Below are 26,947 nucleotides of genomic sequence, written 5' to 3'. Positions count from 1 at the left end.
GGTATACTACAGGACAGAAATCTTCCACAGAAATGTTGAGACAAGCTTTTTCAGGATGTCGGTTTAATGTGTTATTTAGGGTTTTGTTTTAGGTTCTCTAACTTCTGTATTGTATATAGAAAGAATTATACATGTCTGGGTCATTAAACTAATCAATCTGTTTCTTTAAAGCATTTCTTAACATCTGTATAGAAGCTTATTTGTAGGCTGGGAGTTAACTTGGACCCAAATAAAAACAATTATTTTGCCCTCTTCACTCCCCTTACCCACAGCAGCATTTAAACGCTAGCAGTAGCCTGTTGAAAGTGTTAGTGAAAACTAAATTGAATTGACACCCCAAAAAGAATTAGTGAGGTATTTTGACAAGAACTAGTTCTAAGAATTGAAATATGTCCCAGTTAAATTCCCAGATTTTAAATTAACTTAAAAATTTCTAGGAGTCTTTAGAAAGATGTTATAGGCGATTTTTCATAGTGGTTAAGAGCAAACACACAGTACATAGTGTTTAGTGCCCTGTAACCTGTGGCTAACAGAGGCTAATAACAAACCTCAGAGAAGGACTGGATGTTTCATTTTTGTAGCTCTTTCTGTCCTGGAATCTAAGTGGTTTGCAAACACTGACCCACTGAGCATAAACTCAATGAAGTGTAGTCACTTGTGAGGTAGAACATAACCACTATTATGTACCAGTGGCCCCACACAGATGAGCCTGCTTTTTAAGTACCAACAAAAGGATTTGGTGCCTACATGACAGCTAGGGAGAGAGTGCATCTTAAAACTGGACTCTGCAAGACCTTCTGCTCTCTTTTGCTGTAAGTTTTTTAGTTGGATATTTACCAACTTATAACATGTTTGTGCACTTTCTTTGCGTGTTTCTTACAGGTTATACTTATAAAGCAAGATATATGTTGTTATGGCTATTATATAATCTGTATGATTTAATTCATTTCTATATATAACTAAAAAACTAAAGCAGATTATTTGTCTTGCATATAAGGGAGAAAACAAATAACCTGCATTTTGGGAATGGGAGAATCTTTCATTTTTTGAGAACGTTAAACAGTAACAGTGTGTGTACTGTGTTTAGCACATGTTACACTGAAGAACTATATCTATGCAATGCTTTACAAGACTGTTACTTGGTAGGCACCAGTGTTTGTTCTTTCAAAACTTCTGTCAAGGCCAGGTCAGTGGGTCATAATCCCAGTGCTTTAGAGGGCCAAGGCAGGATAATTGCTTAAAGTCAGGAGCATGAGACCAGCCTAAGCAACATAGTGAGACCCTTTCTCTACAAAAAATTTAAAAAATTAGCTGGTCACTGTGGTATACGCTTGTAGTCCTAACTACTAGAGAGTCTGAGATGGGAGGATTATTTGAGCCCAGGAGTTCAAGGCTGCAGTGAGCCATGACTGCATTCCAGCCTGGGGAACAGAGCAAGACCCCAGCTCTTAAAAAAAAAAAAAAAAATTGCTGTCAATTATTACCTTGAAAATGGTATCCATTTGATTTACTCTCTCATCATGCTTATTAGATATGGTGGTAAGTGAAATAGATGAAAGCAAACTACTATATAAACTAACATTATATAATATTTGCTAAAAATCTTGATGTTTACAAAATACTATGGATGGTAGTATTTTCTTGGAATCGAAGTTGGAGGAAGGCAGTTAAGGCATAAAATGAAGGAAACTGTTGTTGAAGAGGGATTTATAAAACTTGAAATCTGATTTCCAAAGGTCATGTAGAAGATTTGGGAAGAAGAACAGCAGCTGAAAGATAAATTGGGAAGTGGAAGGAAAGGATGGTATGGGGTTGAAGACATAGGAGAGAGATAAATGTCAGATATGTGGTTGATAACAAAAGTTATCTGGGACATGAGACATGACAATGGATTTAGATGACCATAAGATTGCCAAGTAGGCCGGGCATGGTGGCTCAAGCCTGTAATCCCAGCACTTTGGGAGGCCGAGGTGGGTGGATCACAAGGTCAGGAGATCGAGACCATCCTGGCTAACATGGTGAAACCCCGTCTCTACTAAAAAAAATAAAAAACAATTAGCCAGGCGTGGTGGCGGGCACCTGTAGTCCCAGCTACTCGGGAGGCTGAGGCAGGAGGATGGCGTGAACCCGGGAGGAGGAGCTTGCAGTGAGCCAAGATCGCGCCACTGCTCTCCAGCCTGGGGGACACAGCAAGATCCCGTCTCAAAAAAATAAATAAAAATTTAAAAAAAAAAAGAAAAAGAAAAAATGGAATTACAAGATTGCCAAGAAAATTAGATCCAGAAGTTCCCAAGTAGGCTACAAGATGTATTCCATGTTTGAGGGAGTTGTACTTTTTTTTTTTTTTTTTTTATTATACATTAAGTTCTAGGGTACATGTGCATAATGTGCAGGTTTGTTACATATGTATACTTGTGCCATGTTGGTGTGCTGCACCCATCAACTCGTCAGCACCCATCAATTCATCATTTATATCAGGTATAACTCCCAATGCAATCCCTCCCCCCTCCCCCCCCCCATGATAGGCCCCGGTGTGTGATGTTCCCCTTCCTGAGTCCAAGTGATCTCATTGTTCAGTTTCCACCTATGAGTGAGAACATGCGGTGTTTGGTTTTCTGTTCTTGTGATAGCTTGCTAAGAATGATGGTTTCCAGCTGCATCCATGTCCCTACAAAGGACGCAAACTCATCCTTTTTTTATGGCTGCGTAGTATTCCATGGTGTATATGTGCCACATTTTCTTAATCCAGTCTGTCACAGATGGACATTTGGGTTGATTCCAAGTCTTTGCTATTGTGAATAGTGCCGCAATAAACATATGTGTGCATGTGTCTTTATAGCAGCATGATTTGTAATCCTTTGGGTATATACCCAGTAGTGGGATGGCTGGGTCATATGGTACATCTAGTTCTAGATCCTTGAGGAATCGCCATACTGTTTTCCATAATGGTTGAACTAGTTTACAATCCCACCAACAGTGTAAAAGTGTTCCTATTTCTCCACATCCTCTCCAACACCTGTTGTTTCCTGACTTTTGAATGATTGCCATTCTCACTGGTGTGAGATGGTATCTCATTGTGGTTTTGATTTGCATTTCTCTGATGGCGAGTGATGATGAGCATTTTTTCATGTGTCTGTTGGCTGTATGAATGTCTTCTTTTGAGAAATGCCTGTTCATATCCTTTGCCCACTTTTTGATGGGGTTGTTTTTTTCTTGTGTATTTGTTTGAGTTCTTTGTAGATTCTGGATATTAGCCCTTTGTCAGATGAGTGGATTGCAAAAATTTTCTCCCATTCTGTAGGTTGCCTGTTCACTCTGATGGTAGTTTCTTTTGCTGTGCAGAAGCTCTTTAGTTTAATTAGATCCCATTTGTCAATTTTGGCTTTTGCTGCCGTTGCTTTTGGTGTTTTAGACATGAAGTCCTTGCCCATGGAAGAACATACCATGCTCATGGATAGGAAGAATCAATATCATGAAAATGGCCATACTGCCCAAGGTTATTTATAGATTCAATGCCATCCCCATCAAGCTACCAATGAGTTTCTTCACAGAATTGGAAAAAACTGCTTTAAAGTTCATATGGAACCAAAAAGGAGCCCGCATTGCCAAGACAATCCTAAGTCAAAAGGACAAAGCTGGAGATGTCACGCTACCTGACTTCAAACTGTACTACAAGGCTACAGTAACCAAAACAGCATGGTACTGGTACCAAAACAGAGATATAGACCAATGGAACAGAACAGAGTCCTCAGAAATAATACCACACATCTACAGCCATCTGATCTTTGACAAACCTGAGAGAAACAAGAAATGGGGAAAGGATTCCCTATTTAATAAATGGTACTGGGAAAATTGGCTAGCCGTAAATAGAAAGCTGAAACTGGATCCTTTCCTTACTCCTTATACGAAGATTAATTCAAGATGGATTAGAGACTTAAATGTTAGACCTAATACCATAAAAACCCTAGAAGAAAACCTAGGTAATACCATTCAGGAGTTGTACTTTCTTGTGGCTGAGAAGATTCCGATAGTTTTCTGGAAGGGATCAGAAGAGTTCTGGATTGTTGTGGTCAGAGACTTAGGGATTTGAGGGTGCTGGTATTTGAGGGATTTGAGGCTCCTGAAGAGGTGAGTACTTAGAGGTTTGGCTTTGAGGCTGGTGAGTAGAGGCCCTGAGAGTCAATAGTTTTGATAATGTGTGTCTTTTAAAGATTTGGTCCATTATATTTATATTGTCAAATTCGTGGTCACAAAGTTGTTTATATTATTTTTTTTAATGTTTGTGGAATAGGTAGTGAAGACCTTTATTAATTAATGTTGTTAATATGTGTCTTCTCTCTCCCTCCCTTTGTTTTTGGTTAGCCTGACTAGAGGTTTGTCAATTTTACTGATCTTTTTTTAAAAAAACAGCTTTTGGCTTTGTTGATTTTTCTCTGTTGTCTTCTTCTTTAATTTCAATTATTTCTTCCCTAATTTTTAATTACTTTCTTCTGCTCACTTTGGACTGAAATTACTCTTCTTTCTCTAGTTTTCTACAGTGGAAGCTTAGATTATTGATTTTTCTGCTTTTCTAATATCTGCATTCAATGCTAAACACTTTCCCTAAGCACTGCTTTTTCTGTATTCCACAAGTATTGGTAGGTTGCATATATTTTGTTTTTGGTTCAAACTATTTTAAAATTATTTTTGAGACTTCTTTGATGCTTGTGTTATTTAGAATATATTGTTTAATCTTCACATACTTTGAGTTTTTAAAGCTATTTTACTGTTACTGATTTCTGGTTATAGTTTGAGAACATGGTTTTTGTGATTTCTGTTTTTACAAACATGTTAAGGTATATGTTATGGCCCAGAACGTAGTTTGTCTTGGTGAATGTTTCATGAGAGCTAGGGAATAGTGCGTATTCTAATGAATACAGTAGTCTATAAATGTCAATTAGATGAAGTTGATTGTTAGTGTTGTTCAGATCAACTATACCCTTACTGATTTTCTGTTTGCTTAATGAAAAAAGTCTTCAACTCTAGGGGGATCTGCAGATTTAGAACTCCTTGCAGTTCTATCAGTTTTGGGCTCATATATTTTGATGCCGTGTTATTAGGTGCATATATAGAGAGGATTGTTATGTCTTCTTGGAGGACTGACTTATCATTATGCCAGTCTTATCTTTAAACTTGATAATTTTCCTTATTCTGAAGTCTGCTTTGTCTCAAATTATGTAGCTACTCCAGCTTTCTTTTCATTAATGTTTTCATGGTGCTTTTCTATGCCTTTACTGCTAACCTGTCTGTGTCTTTATATGTAAGGTCAGCTTTCCGTAGGTAGAGTCTTCTTTTCTCATCTCCTTTGACAATCTGTCTTTTAACTTGTGTATTAAATTCACATACAGAGTGGTTATTGGGATAGCTGGGTTAACATCTGTCGTGTTCGTTTTCTATTCTTTGCACATTTTCTTTGTTTATCCCCTCTTTCTGCTTTCTCTGGTTTTATTTGAGTATTTTCTCTCCTATTTTAGCATATCAATCATACTTCAAAATTTTTTTTAGTGATTGTTCTAGAGTTTGCAATATACATTTTAAACTAAGTTTAGTATTAAATGACACTGTATTGCTTCATGTGTAGTGCAGGTCCCTCAGAATATTCTCAATTCATCCTTTTTGTCCCTTATGGCATGGCTGTCATTCATCTCACTTATCTGAATGCTGTAATCATCCAGTACATTATTATTACTTTAAACAGTTGTATTTTATACCAATTAACAATAAGAAAAATAATTGATACTATGTTATCTTCATTTTTTCCTTTTCTGATATTCACTCACTCTTTTTTTACATTCTGTATGATTTTATTTAAAAAATGTTAACTTTTATTGTAAACTGGCAGTTTATAATTGGTTATATTTATGGAGTATAGAGTGATGTTATGATTTATGAATACAATGTGGAATAATTAATTCAAGTCAATTAGCATATTCATTATCTCAAGTCCTTATAACTTTTTTATGTTGAGAACATTTGAAATTTACTCTTTTAGCAATTTTGAAATGTATGATATGTAATTATTAACTGTTTTAACCACACTGTGCAATAATTCTCAAAAAAACCTTTATATCTCCTGAGATTTTGTACCCTTTGACTGTTTCCCCATTTCCCCCAACCCCTAGCCTCTGCAACCACCAGTCTACTCCCTACTTCTGAGTTTGATTACTTCAGATTTCACGTAAATGAGAACATGCAACATTTGTCTCTTTGTGCCTGGCTCATTTCACTTAGCTTAATGTTTTCCAGTTCCATCCATGCTGTTGCAAGTGAGAGACTTTTCTTTTTTTGAGGCTTATTGTATTCCATTATGCATATATACATCATTTTCTTTATCCATTCATTTGTTGATGGTCACTTAGGTTGATTACATAGCTTGGCTATTGTGACAGTGCTGCAACAAACATGGGAGTGCAAAAACCTCTTTGACAAACTGATTTCAAATCTTTGGGTAAATACACAGAAGTAGGATTGTTGGATCATATTCTTAGTTTTTTTTGAGGAACCTCCACACAGTTTCCCATATTGGCTATTCTTCTTTACATTTTCACTGAGAGTGTACAGAGGTCCCTTTTCTCTATATCCTCGTTGATACTTGTTATCTTTCATCTTTTTGATAATAGCCATTCTGACAGGTATAAGAGGATAATTTTTTTTGCTTTTAATTTGCATTTCTCTGGTGATGTTCAGCATTTAAAAAATATATCTGTTAGTCATTTGGCTTGTGAGTAATGTCTTTACAGGTCTCTTGCCAATTTTTAAATTTAGTTTTTTGTTTTCTTGCTGTGGAGTTGTTTGAGTTCCTGGTATATTTTGGATGTTAACCCCTTCTTGGATGTATGACTTGAAAATATTTTAATTTGTAGGTTGTCTCTGCACACTGTTAATTTTTTTCTCCTTTGCTGCACAGAAGCTTTTTTGTTTTCCTGTATTGGCTATTGCTTTTGTTGCCTGTGGTTTTGGAGTGAAATTCAAAAAATTATTGCCCAGACCAATATTTTGTAGTTTTCCCCCCTAAATTTTCTTGTAGTAGTTTTGTAGTTTTTGGTCTTACTTTGAAATCTTTACTCAATTTTGAGTTGATTTTTGTATATGTTGTGAGATATTGTTCTGCATGTGGATATCTAGTTTTCCCAAAACCATTTATTGAAGAGGCTGTCCTTTTTCCATTGTGTGTTTCTAGCTCTGTTGTTGAAAATCAATTGACTGTACATGTATGACTCATTTCGGGACTCTTTATGTTCTGTTGGTCAGTGTGTCTATTTTTTGCCGGTACCATGGTGCTATAATTACTATAGCTTTGTAATATAGTTTCAAATCAAGTAGTGTGATGCCTGCAGCTTTGTTTTTCCTATGTGTTTGTGCTCATGATTGCCTTGGTTATTTGAGTTTTTTCATGCTACTAATTTTTTCCTATGTAGAGTTTAGTTTCTGACCCATATCATTTTCCCTCTCCCTGAAGGACCTCTTTTAATGTTTCCTTCAGAGCAGGTTTGCTGACAATGAATGCTCTGTTTTTGTTTTTCTGAGATCTTTATTTCTCCTTTACTTATGATAATTTTGAGGAGTATAGAATTCTAGGTAGTTTTTTTTTTTAATTTTAATTTTCTGCCAGTATTTTTTTTTTAATTATTATACTTTAAGTTCTAGGGTACATGTGCACAATGTGCAGGTTTGTTACATATGTATACATGTGTGATGTTGGTGTGCTGCACCCATTAACTCGTCATTTACATTAGGTATATCTCCTGATGCTATCCCTCCCCACTCTCCCCACCTGACAACAGGCTCCGGTGTGTGATGTTCCTCTTCATGTGTCCAAGCGTTCTCATTGTTCAATTCTCACTTATGAGTGAGAACATGCGGTGTTTGGTTTTCTGTCCTTGCGATAGTTTGCTGAGAATGATGGTTTCCAGCTTCATCCATGTCCCTACAAAGGACATGAACTCATCCATTTTACGGCTGCATAGTATTCCATGGTGTATATGTGCCACATTTTCTTAATCCAGTCTATCATTGATGGGCATTTGGGTTGGTTCCAAATCTTTGCTATTGTGAATAGTGCCGCAGTAAACATATGTGTGCATGTGTCTTTATAGCAGGATGATTTATAATCCTTTGGGTATATACCCAGTAATGGGATGGCTGGTTCAAATAGTATTTCTAGTTCTAGATCCTTGAGGAATCGCCACACTGTCTTCCACAATGGTTGAACTAGTTTGCAGTCCACCAACAGTGTAAAAGTGTTCCTATTTCTCTAAATCCTCTCCAGCACCTGTTGTTTCCTGACTTTTTAGTGATCACCATTCTAACTGGTGTGAGATGGTATCTCATTGTGGTTTTGATTTGCATTTCTCTGATGGCTAGTGATGATGAGCAGTTTTCCATGTGTCTGTTGGCTGCATAAATGTTTTCTTTTGAAAAGTGTCTGTTTATATTCTTTGCCCACTTTTTGATGGGGTTGTTTGATTTTTTTTCTTTTTTTTTTTTTTTTTTTTTTTTTTTTGAGACGGAGTCTCGCGCTGTCACCCAGGCTGGAGTGCTGTGGCCGATCTCAGCTCACTGCAAGCTCCGCCTCCCGGTTCACGCCATTCTCCTGCCTCAGCCTCCCGAGTAGCTGGGACTACAGGCGCCGCCACCTCGCCCGCTAGTTTTTTGTAGTTTTTAGTAGAGACGGGGTTTCACCGTGTTAGTCAGGATGGTCTCGATCTCCTGACCTCGTGATCCGCCCGTCTCGGCCTCCCAAAGTGCTAGGATTACAGGCTTGAGCCACCGCGCCCGGCCTGATTTTTTTTCTTGTAGATTTATTTAAGTTCTTTGTAGATTCTGGATATTAGCCCTTTGTCAGATGGATAGATTGCAAAAGTTTTCTCCCATTCTGTAGGTTGCCTGTTCACTCTGATGGTAGTTTCTTTTGCTGTGCAGAAGCTCTTTAGTTTAATTAGATCCCATTTGTCAATTCTGGCTTTTGTTGCCATTGCTTTTGGCGTTTTAGACATGAAGTCCTTGCCCATGCCTATGTCCTGAATGGTATTGCCTAGATCTTCTTCTAGGGTTTTTATGGTTTTAGGTCTAACATTTAAGTCTTTAATCCATCTTGAATTAATTTTTGTATAAGGTGTAAGGAAGGGATCTAGTTTCAACTTTCTACGTATGGCTAGCCAGTTTTCCTAGCACCATTTATTAAATAGGGAATCCTTTCCCCATTTCTTGTTTTTGTCAGGTATGTCAAAGATCATATGGTTGTAGATGCATGGTATTATTTCTGAGGGCTGTGTTCTGTTCCATTGGTCTATAACTCTGTTTTGGTACCAGTATCATGCTGTTTTGGTTACTGTAGCCTTGTAGTATAGTTTGAAGTTAGGTAGCATGATGCCTTCAGCTTTGTTCTTTTGGGTTGGGGTTATCTTGGCAACGTGGGCTCTTTTTTGGTTCCATATGAACTTTAAAGTTGTGTTTTCCAATTCTGTGAAGAAAGTCATTGGTAGCTTGGGGGGGATTTCATTGAATCTGTAAATTACCTTGGGCAGTATGGCCATTTTCACAACATTGATTCTTCCTATCCATGAGCATGGAATGTTCTTCCATTTGTGTTCTCTTTTATTTCATTGAGCAGTGGTTTGTAGTTCTCCTTGAAGAGTTCCTTCACATCCTTTGTAAGTTGTATTCCTGCTTCTTTGAAGCAGTTGTGAATGGGAGTTCACTCATGATTTGGCTCTCTGTCTGTTATTAGTATATAGGAATGCTTGTGATTTTTGCACATTGATTTTGTACCCTGAGACTTTGCTGAAGTTGCTTATCAGCTTAAGGAGATTTTGGGCTGAGACAATGGGGTTTTCTAAATATACAATCATGTCATCTGCAAACAGGGACAATTTGACTTCCTCTTTTCCTAATTGAATACCCTTTATTTCTTTCTCCTGTCTGATTTCCCTGGCCAGAACTTCCAACACTATGTTGAATAGGAGTGGTGAGAGAGGACATCCCTGTCTTGTGCCAGTTTTCAAGGGGAATGCTTCCAGTTTTTGCCCATTCAGTATGATATTGGCTGTGGATTTGTCAAAAATAACTCTTATTATTTTGAGATACGTCCCATCAATACCTGATTTATTGTGAGTTTTTAGCACGAAGGGCTGTTGAATTTTGTCAAAGGCCTTTTCTGCATCTGTTGAGATAATCATGTGGTTTTTTGTCTTTGGTTCTGTTTGTATGCTGGATTACGTTTATTGATTTGGGTATGTTGAACCAGCCTTGCATCCCAGGGATGAAGCCCACTTGATCATGGTCGGTAAGCTTTTTGATGTGCTGCTGGATTCGGTTTACCAGTATTTTATTGAGGATTTTTGCATCGATGTTCATCAGGGATATTGGTCTAAAATTGTCTTTTTTTGTTGTGTCTCTGTGAAGCTTTGGTGTCAGGATGATGCTGGCCTCATAAAATGAGTTCGGGAGGATTCCCTCTTTTTTATCAATTGGAATAGTTTCAGAAGGAATGGTACCAGCTTCTCCTTGTACCTCGGGTAGAATTCATCTGTGAATCCATCTGGTCCTGGACATTTTTTGGTTGGTAGGCTATTTATTATTGCCTCAATTTCAGAGCCTGGTATTGGTCTATTCAGGGATTCAGCTTCTTCCTGGTTTAGTCTTGGGAGGGTGTATGTGTCCAGGAATTTTTCCATTTCTTGTAGATTTTCTAGTTTATTTGCATAGAGGCGTTTATAGTATTCTCTAATGGTAGTTTGTATTTCTGTGGGATCGGTAGTGATAACTCCTTTATCATTTTTTATTGGATCTATTTGATTCTTCTGTCTTCTTTATTAGCCTTGCTAGTGGTCTATCAATTTTGTTGATCTTTTCAAAAAACCGGTTCCTGGATTCACTGATATTTTGAAGGGTTTTTTGTGTCTCTGTCTCCTTTAGTTCTGCTCTGATCTTAGTTATTTCTTGCCTTCTGCTAGCTTTTGAATGTGTTTGCTCTTGCTTCTCTAGGTCTTTTAATTGTGATGTTAGGGTGTCAGTTTTAGATCTTTCCAGCTTTCTCTTGTGGGCATTTAGTGCTATAAATTTCCCTGTGTACACTGCTTTAAATGTGTCCCAGAGATTATGTTATGTTGTGTCTTTGTTCTCATTGGTTTCAAAGAACGTCTTTATTTCTGCCTTCATTTCATTACATACCCAATAGTCCTTCAGGAGCAGGTTGTTCAATTTCCATGTAGTTGAGCGGTTTTGAGTGAGTTTCTTAATCCCAAGTTCTTTTTTTTTTTTTTTTTTTTTTTTTTGAGGCGGAGTCTCGCTCTGTCGCCCGGACTGGAGTGCAGTGGCCGGATCTCAGCTCACTGCAAGCTCCGTCTCTCAGGTTTACGCCATTCTCCTGCCTCAGCCTCCCGAGTAGCTGGGACTACAGGCGCCCGCCACCTCGCCCGGCTAGTTTTTGTATTTTTAGTAGAGACGGGGTTTCACCTTGTTAGCCAGGATGGTCTTGATCTCCTGACCTCGTGATCCGCCCGTCTCGGCCTCCCAAAGTGCTGGGATTACAGGCTTGAGCCACCGCGCCCGGCCAATCCCAAGTTCTAATTTGATTGCACTGTGGTTTGAGAGACAGTTTGTTATAATTTCTCTTCTTTTACATTTGCTGATTTCACTTCATTCTCTTCTTATTCGCATGGTTTCTGATGAGGTGTTCTCTGTAATTTTTCTGCTTTTTCATTTATGGATAAGATATTTTCCCTATTCTTCTAGCTTCTTTCAAGATTTCTCTGTTTTTTTTCTTTTGAGCAATTTGAATATATGCCTAGATATCGAGTTTTTGGTATGTATGCAAATTGGTGTTCTCTGAGATTCTTAAATATGTGGTTTGGTGTCTAATTATTTTTGGCAATTTCTTGGTTACTGTTACTTCAGATACTCTCTAAGCTTGATTCTCTCTTCTTCTGATACGTCAGCTGTGTGTGTGATGCACCACTTCGAACTGTCCCACTGTTCTTTGATGTTCTGTTTTATACATTGTTTTGTTCTTTTTGCTTTTCAGTTGTAGAAGTTTCTATTATCCTGTCTTTAAGTTCACTGATTTTTTTTCCTATGCTATGTCCAACAATGTACCCAACAATGGCATTCTTTATTTCTGTTACAGTGTTTTTGATATCTAGCATTTTGTTTTTATTATCCCTTGTTTTATTATCCCTATCTGTGCTTGCATAATGTTTTCTTTTTCCTTTAGAACCCTCAACACATTAGTCATAGTTACTTAAAATTGGCTGTCTAATAATGACAAAATCTGTTTCATATCTGAGTTTGGTTCTGATGCTTGGTTTCTCTCTTCAAATTACCTTTTGAAATTCCTTGTAATTTTATATTGAAAGCTGGACATGATATACTGAGTAATAGGATTCAGGTAAATAGACCTAGTGTGAGGTTTTACGTTGTGCTGTGTTTAATATTTACTTTAGCTGTCAGTGCCAGAGGCATTGATTCCTCTAGTGTCCTTGCTTTTGCCTCCCAGTCTTTTTTGGTATCTCCAGAAACTCTTTAGGTGAAATCTGTCTTGCAGCTCTTTCAGATGTTGGTGCCCTGGTGATGTTGTGGTAAAGTATGGGGGAGGAGAAGCATGCTATATTCTTATGGTAAAGTTTTAGTCTTTAGTGAGCTTGTATTTTGGTACTGTGACCTTCACTCGTGTTTCTTTCTCCTCCCAGTTAGATGAGACAGACTGGCTACAGGAGGCTGATGTTGGAAACTTCCCTTTCCAGATGGAATACAATGTTCTGATTAAGCCATTTCTTCTGGAGAGTTTGCCTTTTTTATGGATAATGCTCTGGGCATATTTCACAATGGTTACTTTTTTCCTCTCTTCATGCCAGAGCCTTGAGAGGATCTTTCTTGACTCTTTACTAATAATGTGGTGGGATATCTGGAATCTGGTCGTATATCCATGCAAGTGTGGAGGTAGCCCCTAAGACTGAGGGGGCCTCTAGGAGTTGCTCACTCTTAAGCTAGACCTCAGTCAGCCTCCAGCAGTTTGTCAAAATTATCACTAGTATTTCTAGTGGCTGCTACTCCAGGTAGGCAGATCTTGGCTGTAACTTTTTGGATTTGTTTGTCTTTCCAGATTTCAGGGTGATGATTTGCCTTGCAATATCAGTTTTCTGATGAATCCAAGAAAAGTCACTGATTTTTTCAGTTTGTTCTGCCTTTTTCTTATTGTAAGGACAGGAGTGATGACTTTCAAGTTTTTTTTTTACATGTCAGAGTTGAAATTGAAGGTCCTATAATTCCTTTTATATTTTAACATTTTTAGTTTTCTCATTTTTTCATTTCAGAATTTCACCACAGTGGTACTAGTTATGATGGCAAGAACAAGGAAAAATAATAGTTTTTACATTATAAATGGTACTGAGAATATGAACAAGGAGATGTTTGTGTTGCTAGATAGCTTAGTGAGTGAAGAGGAGTTTATCCTTCTATATTTTTTGTGAATCCTGAAAGATTTCTAGGAATCACCAACTGAAAAATGTTGGGACACATTTGTCTAGATCAGAGATTGGCAGATTTTTCCTGAAAAGAGCTAGATAGTAAATATTTTATGCTTTGCAGGCCATGTTGTCTCTGTTGTAGCCACTCAGCTCTGCAGTTGTAGCACAAAAGCAGCCACTGATAATACTTAAACAAATGATTGTGACTATATTTCAGTAAAAGTTTATCTACAGATACACAGTGTGGGCCAGATTTGACCCATGGGCCATATTTACCAATTTGTGATGTACAACAACAGTTTTTAATGTTTTTGTTCCGTAGCTCTCATCCTGTACTGAGTATCAGTAGATGGTGGCCATGTTTTATTTGCATATATTTTACCGTATTCAGGTATTGTCCCATGTTTGGATAAAGGTTTTCGTATATTAATCAAAAGGGTTCAAAAGGTCTTAAGAGGCAGAGGTCTAGGCTTTATTTGTGAGTTTAAAACCTACCTCAAAGTTGCCATAAAAATATGACTCTTCTTCACTTAGTTGATAACAAAAAAAAAAATCTACAATTACATGTAGTATGTTAATTTTAAAATAAGTACTTTTATCATTTCACTTTATAATGTAGACATATCAGGTGTTTTAAAAGTGAGGTAACAAGTGTTGCCCAAGATCAATAGGTGGGACCAGGACTGGAATCCAACAGCAACCTGAGTTCCAATGTAGAGCTCTTTTCAACAAATAATGTATGATATCACCCATGGCAGTTGGAGCCATGTCATGGAGCCAGTAGATTGAAGATTAATCTTCAGATATTAGTTCTGGGGCTTTATTCTTAATAAGAAAAGTGAGATACTGTTTGTTTTAGATAATTCTATGTTGGGCATTATTTCAAACCATCTTGGAAGACAGACAGAAATAGATGTTCAAGTGACCAAAATGAACCCCATGAGTGATTTTGCATATTATAGAATATTTAAAGCGAAAGAGATCTTGGAGACCATCTAACTCAAATATCGAATTTTAGAGATAAGAAACCTGAGACATGGAGAAGCTAGGTAACTTGGGAGCCAATATGGTTTAATAAAAGAGAATAATAATCCTGGAAGGTCGTAACAGAAGTATGCTAGGGCTGGCTTGCTCTAGCTTCAGAGAGTTAATTGTTAAATTTTTAGCAGTTTTTGTGAGCCAGTTATTAAAAACTTTTACAATGAAAAATTACATATAAAGTCACACATTGTATTAAAACAAAGGTATATGCCTAATCTCTATCATAATTATTTTACTGTGTATTTCTGTTATCTGTGTTCTCCAGGTTGTTTACATCTGCTATATCTATATGGTGGAAATGTTTTATAATGGTGACCTCCCCAACTCTGTTCAGTGGGTGTCATATTGATAGCTTAAAAATGACCACAGGCTAGCATTTACACCATGAAAACTGGCAAACGTTATGGCAAACTCACGCCTGCTGGGCCCTGAACCCCAAGCCAATTGATTAATATTTACCATTGTCTCACTAGTTGTGACTTCTGTGTTCTGTACTTGTTTATGTGTTTAGTTTTGCTGCCAGTGAGTTCCTTATGGTTTAGAACTTACGTCTGTAGAATCCAGCACAATACTTGGAGTTTAGTTGACAGACAAATGTTTTTAATTATTTAGTCTTTGGTTCAAATCCTGGCTCCATCACTTACCTATCAGTATGACTTTGGTTATTTTAACCTCTGTTTATTATTTAAAATGGAAATGATAATACCAGCCTTTCATGATTAGTGTGAGTATTAATGAGAAGACCTTGACGTGTGTCTGGTATACAGTAGGTGCACAGAAGTAGTTGATTACTACTGTTATAACCTAAGAAGTCGACATAAATGCCATTAGGGTTCAGGCTTATACTGTGTGTAGAGCTTTGTATTAAGTGTTTGACCACAAACTGGATGAGAATCAGGAATGTGGTACTGTTATTTTTGTGTGCATATATATTTCTCCTTCCCACACAAAATAATGAGATAAATTAAAAGGAATATGATATATAAGAGGCAGGAAGAAATCCTTCTGTTATATTTGGCATTGCTCAGACTCTTATTACAGTATTATGTCCAGTTTTACATTGCTCATTTTAAAGAGGATGTCAAAAAACTATATGTAGTGTGTCCTGGGAAGAATCAGCAGCTATGATTAAAGGGATAGAAAAATAGGCCCTTTGAGGCAAGTTTAAGGAACTGAGTTTGTTTACTCTGGAAAGGAGATGGTAAAGGAGTTACTTAACTATCTTCAAGTATATGAAGGGTTAGTTTAAGAAAGATGCTCTCAAGTTCTCCAAATGCACAGTGGACTAAAAGAGGAAATCGACATTTCATTTAAAGAAAATTGTGTTAAACACTTAAATTGTCTATCAAGGGATATCATGGAATCTTTGTTTTTGAAAATATTTAAAAAGTAGCAGCAGATGAATATTTATTGAAAAGTTTTAATGTTTGTAATGAAAGTGAGAGGTAGGATTGTAGATGTTGTGGCCTTTTCTACTTCTCTGATATGATTTTCTTATATTTACTGTAACTTACCAAGCATATTCCAGATATCTTATTGGAAGACCACTTATAACTTTGATAAAATTATGTTTTAACTTGCATTGCATCTTAGTTGCTGGATTTGTCTTGAAAGAAAACAGTCACTATTATCAATTTGCTAGTAAGCAATTTAAATGGAAGTTTATATATAAAACACATTTTGTATAAGTTTATATATAATACACATTTGTATTTTTACATCCATTTTGACATATCTGAAGCATTACTCAAGTATTCATTAAGATTTTTTTCACCAAATAGTACTTTACAGATATTTTGTAACTCTTTTGTGACAGGGAGTCCTCTTGGTATATGATATTACAAATTATCAAAGCTTTGAGAATTTAGAAGATTGGTATACTGTGGTGAAGAAAGTGAGCGAGGAGTCAGAAACTCAGCCACTGGTTGCCTTGGTAGGCAATAAAAGTAAGTTATTACTGCTTATTTATGTATGGTACAGTTTACTTGCTGTTGTGGACAGAATGTTTGTGTTCCCCCTCACCCCCAATATATATGTCGAAGACCTAATCCCCAAAATGATGGTGTCTAGAAGTGGCGTTTTTGGGAGATAATTAGGTCATGAGAGTGGAGCCCTTAAGAATGACATCTGGCAGGACGCAGTGGCTAATGCTTGTAGTCCCAGCACTTTGGGAGGCCAAGGCGGGGGAATTGCTTGAGGCCAGGAGTTTGGGACAAACCTGGGCAACATAGTGAGACCCTTGTCTCTATTTAATTAAAAAAGAGAATGGGATTAATGCCTTCATAAGAGACACTAGAGAGATAATAATTCTTTCTGCCATGTGAAGATAGGCAAGAAGCTGACTGTCTGCGAACCAGGAAGAATGCCCTCATTGGATCCTGAATCTGTCAGTATCTTGATCTTGGACTTTAGTTACCAGAAGTTTGAGAAATAATGTTTGTGGTTTAGGCCATAGTCTATGTCATTTGTTATGGCAGCCCAAACAGAGGACTTATTGAGACATTTGCCTATCCTGTAGTTTTAATTCCTACAAAGAAAGATTTGATATTTGGAAACAGCTTTTCTGGAGTGAGCAAATTATTTGAGTAGAAAATTCCTAAGAGTGTGTACAATCTTTTCAATAACCGTTTTGCTGCATGGTCTATCATAACTGCTCCACTGCTTTGGTCAATTCCTGTGAAGGTAGGTTTAGGTCTGACAGTGTGTATTTTGGCTTCCTGTGGTCTAAGAAAGCAACATGGACTATTAAGAACAGCAACACAGCTGCAGATTTTATGATATTGCATTGCAGTTTCAGCTCTGTCCCACAGGTTTTGAGCAATACATTTCATTAAATGATCCCCTATTTTAGGTAAGAAAGAAGTGTCTACATTGGAATTTTTTATGCATTGTTTCTTGCTCCTGTCTCTTATAAACTTCCTCTTCTACATTTTCGGGTTTGTTCTGAAATATGATTTTTTTTTTTTGAGAAAGAGTGTATTAGGGAGAAAGGAAGTTCTTGGTAAAAACTACGGGTTTGCTAGTAATTTTGAGACCTGTCTCGGGCTATGATAGATAGCAGAGAAAAATTATAAAACTGAACTCAATACATGACTGTTTTTTGGTTCCTAGTTCTGCAATGCAGTGACTTAGAAAAAGAGACATTAATAAAGGTTTTCAAATATAGTCATGTGTTGTTTAACAACAGGATATGTTCTAAGAAATGTATTATTAGGCAGTTTCATTGTGTGAACATTATAGATTATATATTAGGGTTCTCTAGAGGGACGGAACTAATAGGATAGATGTATATATGAAAGGGAGTTTATTAAGGAGAATTGACTCACATGATCACAAGGTAAAGTCCCACGATAGGCCATCTGCAAGTTGAAGTGCAAGGAAAGCAGTAGTGGATCAGTCCGAGTCCCAAAACCTCAAAAGTAGGGAAGCCGACAGTGCAGCCTTCAGTCTGGCTGAAGGCTGAGAGCCTCTGGCAAACCACCAGTGTAAGTCCAAAAGTCCAAAAGCCAAAGAACTTGGAGTTTCATGTTCAAGGGCAGGAAGCATCCAGCACAGGAGAAAGATGGAGGCTGGAAGACTCAGCAAATCTGCTTTATTCTAGCCATGCTGGCAGTTGATTAGAGAGTGCCCACCTAGATTGAGGGTGGGTCTGCCCCTCCCAGTCCACTGACTTGAATGTTAATCTCCTTTGGCAACACCCTCAGTGACAGACCCAGGAACAATACTTTGCATCCTTCACGCCAATCAAGTTGACACTGAATATTTACTATCACATAGAGTGTATTTACACAAACCTATATGGTATGGCCAACTACACACCTAAGCTATATGGCACAGCCTATTGCTCCTAGGCTACAAACTTGTATAGCATGTTACCATACTGTAGGCAGTTATAACACAATAGTGTGTATTTCTGTGTGTCAGCATAGAAAAGGTACAGTAAAAATATGGTATAAAAGCTCCATTTTAATCTTATGGGACCACCATCATATATGTGGCCCATTGTTGATAGAAACATTGTTATGCAACACATGAATGTACGTGAAATATTGTATGACTCGATGTTTCCCAACTTATTTGAGGTCAGAAAAAGAGAAAATTACTTCAGATTTTACCGTGGAGAATTTAGGTTAGGTATTATTTCCTGACTACAAGGGTTATTAAATCAATGCCTACATACATTACCAAGAGAATTATCTTTTCCAAAGGTCTTAAAAAATGTAGTACATTTTTTTTTCTCTGTAATTGTTTAGGAAGCAGTGCTTCCTGAAAGACCAAACCAAGATTTCTGCATTATGTGGCTTTGCACACTGGATGAGCATTTAGTAAGTTCAAGCTTAATTTAAAACCATGGTGACACAAGTGTGAATGTCATTTCTCTGAGGAGTTAAAAATACAGGCATTATCATATGCTCTGGAAAATGCTGTTACATATCATAATATGTTATGGCTTGGGTAGAAATTGTAGTTTGCTTTTTAAAAGCTTTAGTTAAATTTTCCTCATCTGTTTTGCAAACGATTCTTTTTAATTGAGCGAATCAGATGCTTTTCATTTCATTGAAAATCCCCCTTTGGCAAATCATGTTTTGATGAGCTTAAGTTCTATTTCTGGGTTCAGCTTCTCATTTTAGTTGTCATACAAAGCGTTGGCTTATATTATGGTTAAGTATGCGCTTTATAAAGGAGGCTTCACATTACCTTATGAGAAATTATAGAGTGTCTGTGGGAGAGGGGTTATAATTTGTTTTAATTTTTTTCAGGATATAATCTAACTACCACTTGAGATAATGGAGTAGTGGTGCATAATTATGTATATTATGTTATGTGTATGCTGTCCTGTGAGGCATCCACTGTTGGTCACTGTCAAAGACAGGCTGTTAGAGTAGATGGGCTATTGGACTGGACTGGTGGTGGCATGCTCAGGTTTTAAAAACAAATATTTGTACAAGTTATTTGAATTTATGCAAGAAATTAATACAATGTTATGTTGGAGATTTAATAGCATAAAAGACGAGACTTTTTTTTTTTTTTTTTTTTTACTTTTGGCATAGCTATAACCCCTTTCTTGTATGTATTTATAATATACTCTTTCAGAATGAGATTATATATCAGTATATGCAGTCACACAGAATGTTATATATGTAAGATAAAGAGATTATAGATAAATATTTTCCTGAATATTATTTACTACATAATCTGTCACTGGCCCAATTTCATGTGATCATGTAATGAAAGATCCTTCTGCAGTTAAGCCTGTTAGGGCTTTAACCCTAAGTCTCCTGAATATATTTTGATTTCTATTTCCAAATTAATGTTATGTTGGTATGGTATAGTAGTATGTACTTATTTTCTTTTGTGGGGGATATAATTATATTAAAAAGCAATACAATTAACAAAGATTTTTCACACTGGTTAAAGGCAAAGCAAGAGATGTGATGGGAAGACATGTGAAGCTGGATTATTATACTCATTACATAAACATAGTCATCTTCTTCCTAAATGTGGTTTTAAAATTTATCATTGTGTACCTTTCTTTACAACTTAGATAGAATGCATATGTTGAAGAGAAATGTGTAGGCTGTGGAGATACTGGTAGCAGTAGCCAGCTTTTAGTTAGTAGAAGGAGGGAGAGAAAAAGAGAGGGTGAATACACATCTCCATACAAGTTACAAGATTATTTGCTTTTTATTAAAATATATTAAACCTTCAGAAATTTGGGCTGAGGATAGAGAATATTCTGATATAAAGATGAATTATGGACTCATTTTTATGAAAAGTTAAATTTTATGGTTAAATATCCAGAGTAACTAGAGTAGGTTAATGAAATGGCAAATAGAGGAAGAGACTTTTTTTTTTAATTTTTATTTTTTATTTATTTATTTTTTTATTATACTTTAAGTTCTAGGGTACATGTGCATAACGTGCAGGTTTGTTACATATGTATACTTGTGCCATGTTGATGTGCTGCACCCATCAACTCGTCATTTACATCAGGTATAACTCTCAATGCAATCCCTCCCCCCTCCCCCCTCCCAGTGATAGGCCCCGGTGTGTGATGTTCCCCTTCCTGAGTCCAAGTGATCTCATTGTTCAGTTCCCACCTGTGAGTGAGAACATGCGGTGTTTGGTTTTCTGTTCTTGCGATAGTTTGCTGAGAATGATCGTTTCCAGCTGCATCCATGTCCCTACAAAGGACTCAAACTCATCCTTTTTTATGGCTGCATAGTATTCCATGGTGTATATGTGCCACATTTTCTTAATCCAGTCTGTCACAGATGGACATTTGGGTTGATTCCAAGTCTTTGCTATTGTGAATAGTGCCGCAATAAACATACGTGTGCATGTGTCTTTATAGCAGCATGATTTATGATCCTTTGGGTATATACCCAGTAATGGGATGGCTGGGTCATATGGTACATCTAGTTCTAGATCCTTGAGGAATCGCCATACTGTTTTCCATAATGGGTGAACTAGTTTACAATCCCACCAACAGTGTAAAAGTGTTCCTATTTCTCCACATCCTCTCCAACACCTGTTGTTTCCTGACTTTTGAATGATTGCCATTCTCACTGGTGTGAGATGGTATCTCATTGTGGTTTTGATTTGCATTTCTCTGATGGCGAGTGATGATGAGCATTTTTTCATGTGTCTGTTGGCTGTATGAATGTCTTCTTTTGAGAAATGTCTGTTCATACCCTTTGCCCACTTTTTGATGGGGTTGTTTGTTTTTTTCTTGTAAATTTGTTTGAGTTCTTTATAGATTCTGGATATTAGCCCTTTGTCAGATGAGTAGATTGCAAAAATTTTCTCCCATTCTGTAGGTTGCCTGTTCACTCTGATGGTAGTTTCTTTTGCTGTGCAGAAGCTCTTTAGTTTAATTAGATCCCATTTGTCAATTTTGGCTTTTGTTGCCATTGCTTTTGGTGTTTTAGACATGAAGTCCTTGCCCATGCCTATGTCCTGAATGGTACTGCCTAGGTTTTCTTCTAGGGTTTTTATGGTATTAGGTATAACATTTACGTCTCTAATCCATCTTGAATTAATTTTCGCATAAGGAGTAAGGAAAGGATCCAGTTTCAGCTTTCTACTTATGGCTAGCCAATTTTCCCAGCACCATTTATTAAATAGGGAATCCTTTCCCCATTTCTTGTTTCTCTCAGGTTTGTCAAAGATCAGATGGCTGTAGATGTGTGTTATTATTTCTGAGGACTCTGTTCTGTTCCATTGGTCTATATCTCTGTTTTGGTACCAGTACCATGCTGTTTTGGTTACTGTAGCCTTGTAGTATAGTTTGAAGTCAGGTAGCGTGATGCCTCCAGCTTTGTTCTTTTGACTTAGGATTGTCTTGGCAATGTGGGCTCTTTTTTGGTTCCATATGAACTTTAAAGCAGTTTTTTCCAATTCTGTGAAGAAAGTCATTGGTAGCTTGATGGGGGTGGCATTGAATCTATAAATAACCTTGGGCATTATGGCCATTTTCACGATATTGATTCTTCCTATCCATGAGCATGGTATGTTCTTCCATTTGTTTGTGTCCTCTTTGATTTCACTGAGCAGTGGTTTGTAGTTCTTCTTGAAGAGGTCCTTTACATCCCTTGTAAGTTGGATTCCTAGGTATTTTATTCTCTTTGAAGCAATTGTGAATGGAAGTTCATTCCTGATTTGGCTCTCTGCTTGTCTGTTACTGGTGTATAGGAATGCTTCTGATTTTTGCACATTAATTTTGTATGCTGAGACTTTGCTGAAGTTTCTTATCAGCTTAAGGAGATTTTGGGCTGAGACAATGGGGTCTTCTAAATATACAATCATGTCATCTGCAAACAGGGACAATCTGACTTCTTCTTTTCCTAACTGGATACCCTTGATTTCTTTCTCTTGCCTGATTGCTCTAGCCAGAACTTCCAACACTATGTCGAATAGGAGTGGTGAGAGAGGGCATCCCTGTCTTGTGCCAGTTTTCGAAGGGAATTTTTCCAGTTTTTGACCATTCAGTATGATACTGGCTGTGGGTTTGTCATAAATAGCTCTTATTATTTTGAGATACGTTCCATCAGTACCGAATTTATTGAGCGTTTTTAGCATGAAGGGCTGTTGAATTTTGTCAAAGGCCTTTTCTGCATCTATTGAGATAATCATGTGGTTTTTGTCTTTGGTTCTGTTTATATGCTGGATTACGTTTATTGATTTGTGAATGTTGAACCAGCCTTGCATCCCAGGGATGAAGTCCACTTGATCATGGTGGATAAGCTTTTTGATGTGCTGCTGAATCCGGTTTGCCAGTATTTTATTGAGAATTTTTGCATCCATGTTCATCAGGGATATTGGTCTAAAATTCTCTTTTTTTATTGTGTCTCTGCCAGGCTTTGGTATGAAGATGATGTTGGCATCATAAAATGAGTTAGGGAGGATTTCCTCTTTTTCTGTTGATTGGAATAATTTCAGAAGGAATGGTACCAGCTCCTCCTTGTACCTCTGGTAGAATTCATCTGTGAATCCATCTGGTCCTGGACTTTTTTTGGTTGGTAGGCTATTAATTATTGCCTCAATTTCAGAGCCTGGTATTGGTCTATTCAGGGATTCAACTTCTTCCTGGTTTAGTCTTGGGAGAGTGTCAGTGTCCAGGAAATTATCCATTTTTTCTAGATTTTCTAGTTGATTTGCCTAGAGGCATTTATAGTACTCTCTGATGGTTGTTTGTATTTCTGTGGGGTCGGTGGTGATATCCCCTTTATCATTTTTTATTGCATCTATTTGATTCTTCTCTCTTTTCTTCTTTATTAGTCTTGCTAGCGGTCTGTCAATTTTGTTGATCTTTTCAAAAAACCAACTCCTGGATTCATTGACTTTTTGGAGGGTTTTTTGTGTCTCTGTCTCCTTCAGTTCTGCTCTGATCTTAGTTCTTTCTTGCCTTCTGCTAGCTTTTGAATGTGTTTTCTCTTGCTTCTCTAGTTCTTTTAATTGTGATGTTAGAGTGTCAATTTTAGATCTTTCCTGCTTTCCCTTATGGGCATTTAGTGCTATAAATTTCCCTCTACACACTGCTTTAAATGTGTCCCAGAGATTCTGGTATGTTGTATCTTTGTTCTCATTGGTTTCAAAGTACATCTTTATTTCTGCGTTCATTTCGTTATGTACCCAGTAGTCATTCAGGAGCAGGTTATTCAGTTTCCATGTAGTTGAGCAGTTTTGATTGAGTTTCTTAGTCCTGCGTTCTAGTTTGATTGCACTGTGGTCTAAGAGACAGTTTGTTACAATTTCTGTTTTTGTACATTTGCTGAGGAGTGCTTTACTTCCAATTATGTGGTCAATTTTGGAATAAGTGTGATGTGGTGCTGAGAAGAATGTATATTCTGTTGATTTGGGGTGGAGAGTTCTGTAGATGTCTATTAGGTCTGCTTGCTGCGGAGATGAGTTCAATTCCTGGATATCCTTGTTAACTTTCTGTCTTGTTGATCTGTCTAATATTGACAGTGGAGTGTTGAAGTCTCCCATTATTATTGTATGGGAGTCTAAGTCCCTTTGTAAGTCTCTAAGGACTTGCTTTATGAATCTGGGTGCTCCTGTATTGGGTGCATATATATTTAGGAGAGTTAGCTCTTCCTGTTGAATTGATCGCTTTAGCATTATGTAATGGCCTTCTTTGTCTCTTTTGATCTTTGATGGTTTAAAGTCTGTTTTATCAGAGGCTAGTATTGCAACCGCTGCTTTTTTTTGTTCTCCATTTGCTTGGTAGATCTTCCTCCATCCCTTTATTTTGAGCCTATGTATGTCTCTGCATGTGAGATGGGTCTCCTGAATACAGCAGACTGATGGGTCTTGACTCTTTATCCAATTTGCCAGTCTGTGTCTTTTAATTGGAGCATTTAGTCCATTTATATTTAAGGTTAATATTGTTATGTGTGAACTTGATCCTGCCATTATGATATTAACTGGTTATTTTGCTCATTAGTTGATGCAGTTTCTTCCTAGCCTCGATGGTCTTTACATTTTGGCATGTTTTTGCAATGGCTGGTACCGGTTGTTCCTTTCCATGTTTCGTGCTTCCTTCAGGGTCTCTTGTAAGGCAGGCCTGGTGGTGACAAAATCTCTAAGCATTTGCTTATCTGTAAAGGATTTTATTCCTCCTTCACTGATGAAACTTAGTTTGGCTGGATATGAAATTCTGGGTTGAAAATTCTTTTCTTGAAGAATGTTGAATATTGGCCCCCACTCTCTTCTGGCTTGTAGAGTTTCTGCTGAGAGATCTGCTGTTAGTCTGGTGGGCTTCCCTTTGTGGGTAACCTGACCTTTCTCTCTGGCTGCCCTTAAGATTTTTTCCTTCATTTCAACTTTGGTGAATCTGGCAATGATGTGTCTTGGAGTTGCTCTTCTCGAGGAGTGTCTTTGTAGCGTTCTCTGTATTTCCTGAATTTGAATGTTGGCCTGCCCTACTAGGTTGGGGAAGTTCTGCTGGATGATTATCCTGAAGAGTGTTTTCCAACTTGGTTCCATTTTCCCCCTCACTTTCAGGCACCCCAATCAGACGTAGATTTGGTCTTTTTACATAATCCCATACTTCTTGCAGGCTTTGTTCATTTCTTTTTCTTCTTTTTTCTTTTGGTTTCTCTTCTCGCTTCATTTCATTCATTTGATCTTCAATCGCTGATACTCTTTCTTCCAGTTGATCGAGTCGGTTACTGAAGCTTGTGCATTTGTCACGTATTTCTCGTGTCATGGTTTTCATCTCTGTCAGTTCATTTATGGCCTTCTCTGCATTAATTATTCTGGTTATCAATTCTTTCACCCTTTTTTCAAGATTTTTAGTTTCTTTGCACTGGGTACGTAATTCCTCCTTTAGCTCCGAGAAGTTTGATGGTCTGAAGCCTTCTCCTCTCATCTCGTCGAAGTCATTCTCCGTCCAGTTTTGATCTGTTGCTGGCGATGAGCTGCGTTCCTTTGGAGGGGGAGATGTGCTCTTATTCTTTAAATTTCCAGCTTTTCTGCCCTGCTTTTTCCCCATCTTTGTGGTTTTATCTGCCTCTGGTCGTTGGTGATGGTGACGTACTGATAGGGTTTTGGTGTGGGTGTCCTTCCTGTTTTTTAGTTTTCCTTCTAACAGTCAGGATCCTCAGCTGTAGGTCTGTTGGAGATTGCTTGAGGTCCACTCCAGACCCTGTTTGCCTGGGTGTCAGCAGCAGAGGCTGCAGAAGATAGAATATTGCTGAACAGCGAGTGTACGTGTCTGATTCTTGCTTTGGAAGCTTCCTCTCAGGGGTGTACTCCACCCTGTGAGGTGTGGGGTGTCGGTCTGCCCCTAGTGGGGGATGTCTCCCAGTTAGGCTACTCAGGGGTCAGGGACCCACGTGAGCAGGTAGTCTGTCCGTTCTCAGATCTCAACCTCCGTGTTGGGAGATCCACTGCTGTCTTCAAAGCTGTCAGACAGAGTCGTTTGCGTCTGCAGAGGTTTCTGCTGCCTTTTGTTGTTGTTGTTGTTGTTGTTATTGTTTAGCTGTGCCCTGTCCCCACAGGTGGAGTCTACAGAGACTGGCAGGCCTCCCTGAGCTGCTGTGAGTTCCACCCAGTTCGATCTTCCTAGGGCTTTGTTTACCTACTTAAGCCTCAGCAATGGCGGGCGCCCCTTCCCCAGCCTCGCTGCTGCCTTTCAGTTAGATCGCAGACTGCTGTGCTAGCAATGAGGAAGGCTCCGTGGGCGTGGGACCCTCCCGGCCAGGTGTGGTATATAATCTCCTGGTGTGCCTGTTTGCTTAAAGCACAGTATTGTGGTGGGAGTTACCCGATTTTCCAGGTGTTGTGTGTCTCAGTTCCCCTGGCTAGGAAAAGGGATTCCCTTCCCCCTTGCACTTCCCAGTTGAGGCGATGCCTCGCCCCGCTTCAGCTCTTGCTGGTCGGGCTGCAACAGCTGACCAGCACTGATTTTCCGGCACTCCCTAGTGAGATAAACCCAGTACCTCAGTTGAAAATGCAGAAATCACCTGTCTTCTGTGTTGCTCGCGTTGCGAGCTGGAGACTGGAGCTGTTCCTATTCGGCTATCTTGCCCCGCCCTCGAGACTTCTTTTAATGAAGTGAAAGAACGATTGGCAACTAGTACATTATGTCAATATATAATTCTTAAAAATTAAAATTTATTAAAATGAATTTTTCTGTATTCCATTTTTAAAGGTTGTCAGATGTTAAGTAGTGTTATTTTGTTTTACTGTTTAAGTGTTAAATGAAGTGTTGAGGTCATAGAGCTTTGGATTTAGACAGACTTTGCTTACAAGCCCATTTTCTTCACGGAAGAGCAGTGTGACATCATACAAGTTACTTTACGTCTTTATGCCTCAGTTTCCCGCATCCGGAAATCAGGGTAATAGTTTATGTTGGATAAAGTTGATTTAAAGATTAAATGAGATATTGTGTG

At 37.9% G+C, this 26,947-nt stretch overlaps 1 protein-coding gene across 4 annotated transcripts in view; it reads left to right on the top strand.

Annotated features, from left to right (window-relative positions):
- The window catches only part of RAB28 (RAB28, member RAS oncogene family), a 137,818-nt gene that overhangs the window by 13,124 nt on the left and 97,747 nt on the right, over nucleotides 1-26,947 (top strand). For all 4 annotated transcript variants that reach the window (XM_033213763.1, XM_033213764.1, XM_033213766.1 and 1 more), the window contains exon 4: nucleotides 16,363-16,492. In XM_033213763.1, the coding sequence (XP_033069654.1) occupies nucleotides 16,363-16,492 (130 nt within the window). The remainder of the gene's footprint in view (nucleotides 1-16,362; nucleotides 16,493-26,947) is intronic.

Source organism: Trachypithecus francoisi, unplaced genomic scaffold (assembly GCF_009764315.1).
Source record: "Trachypithecus francoisi isolate TF-2019V2 unplaced genomic scaffold, Tfra_2.0 Lachesis_group1, whole genome shotgun sequence".
In the NCBI taxonomy this organism is placed as follows: Eukaryota; Metazoa; Chordata; class Mammalia; order Primates; family Cercopithecidae; genus Trachypithecus; species Trachypithecus francoisi.
Note: the sequence above shows the minus strand (reverse complement) of the source record. Positions and strands in the feature narration are given on the sequence as shown.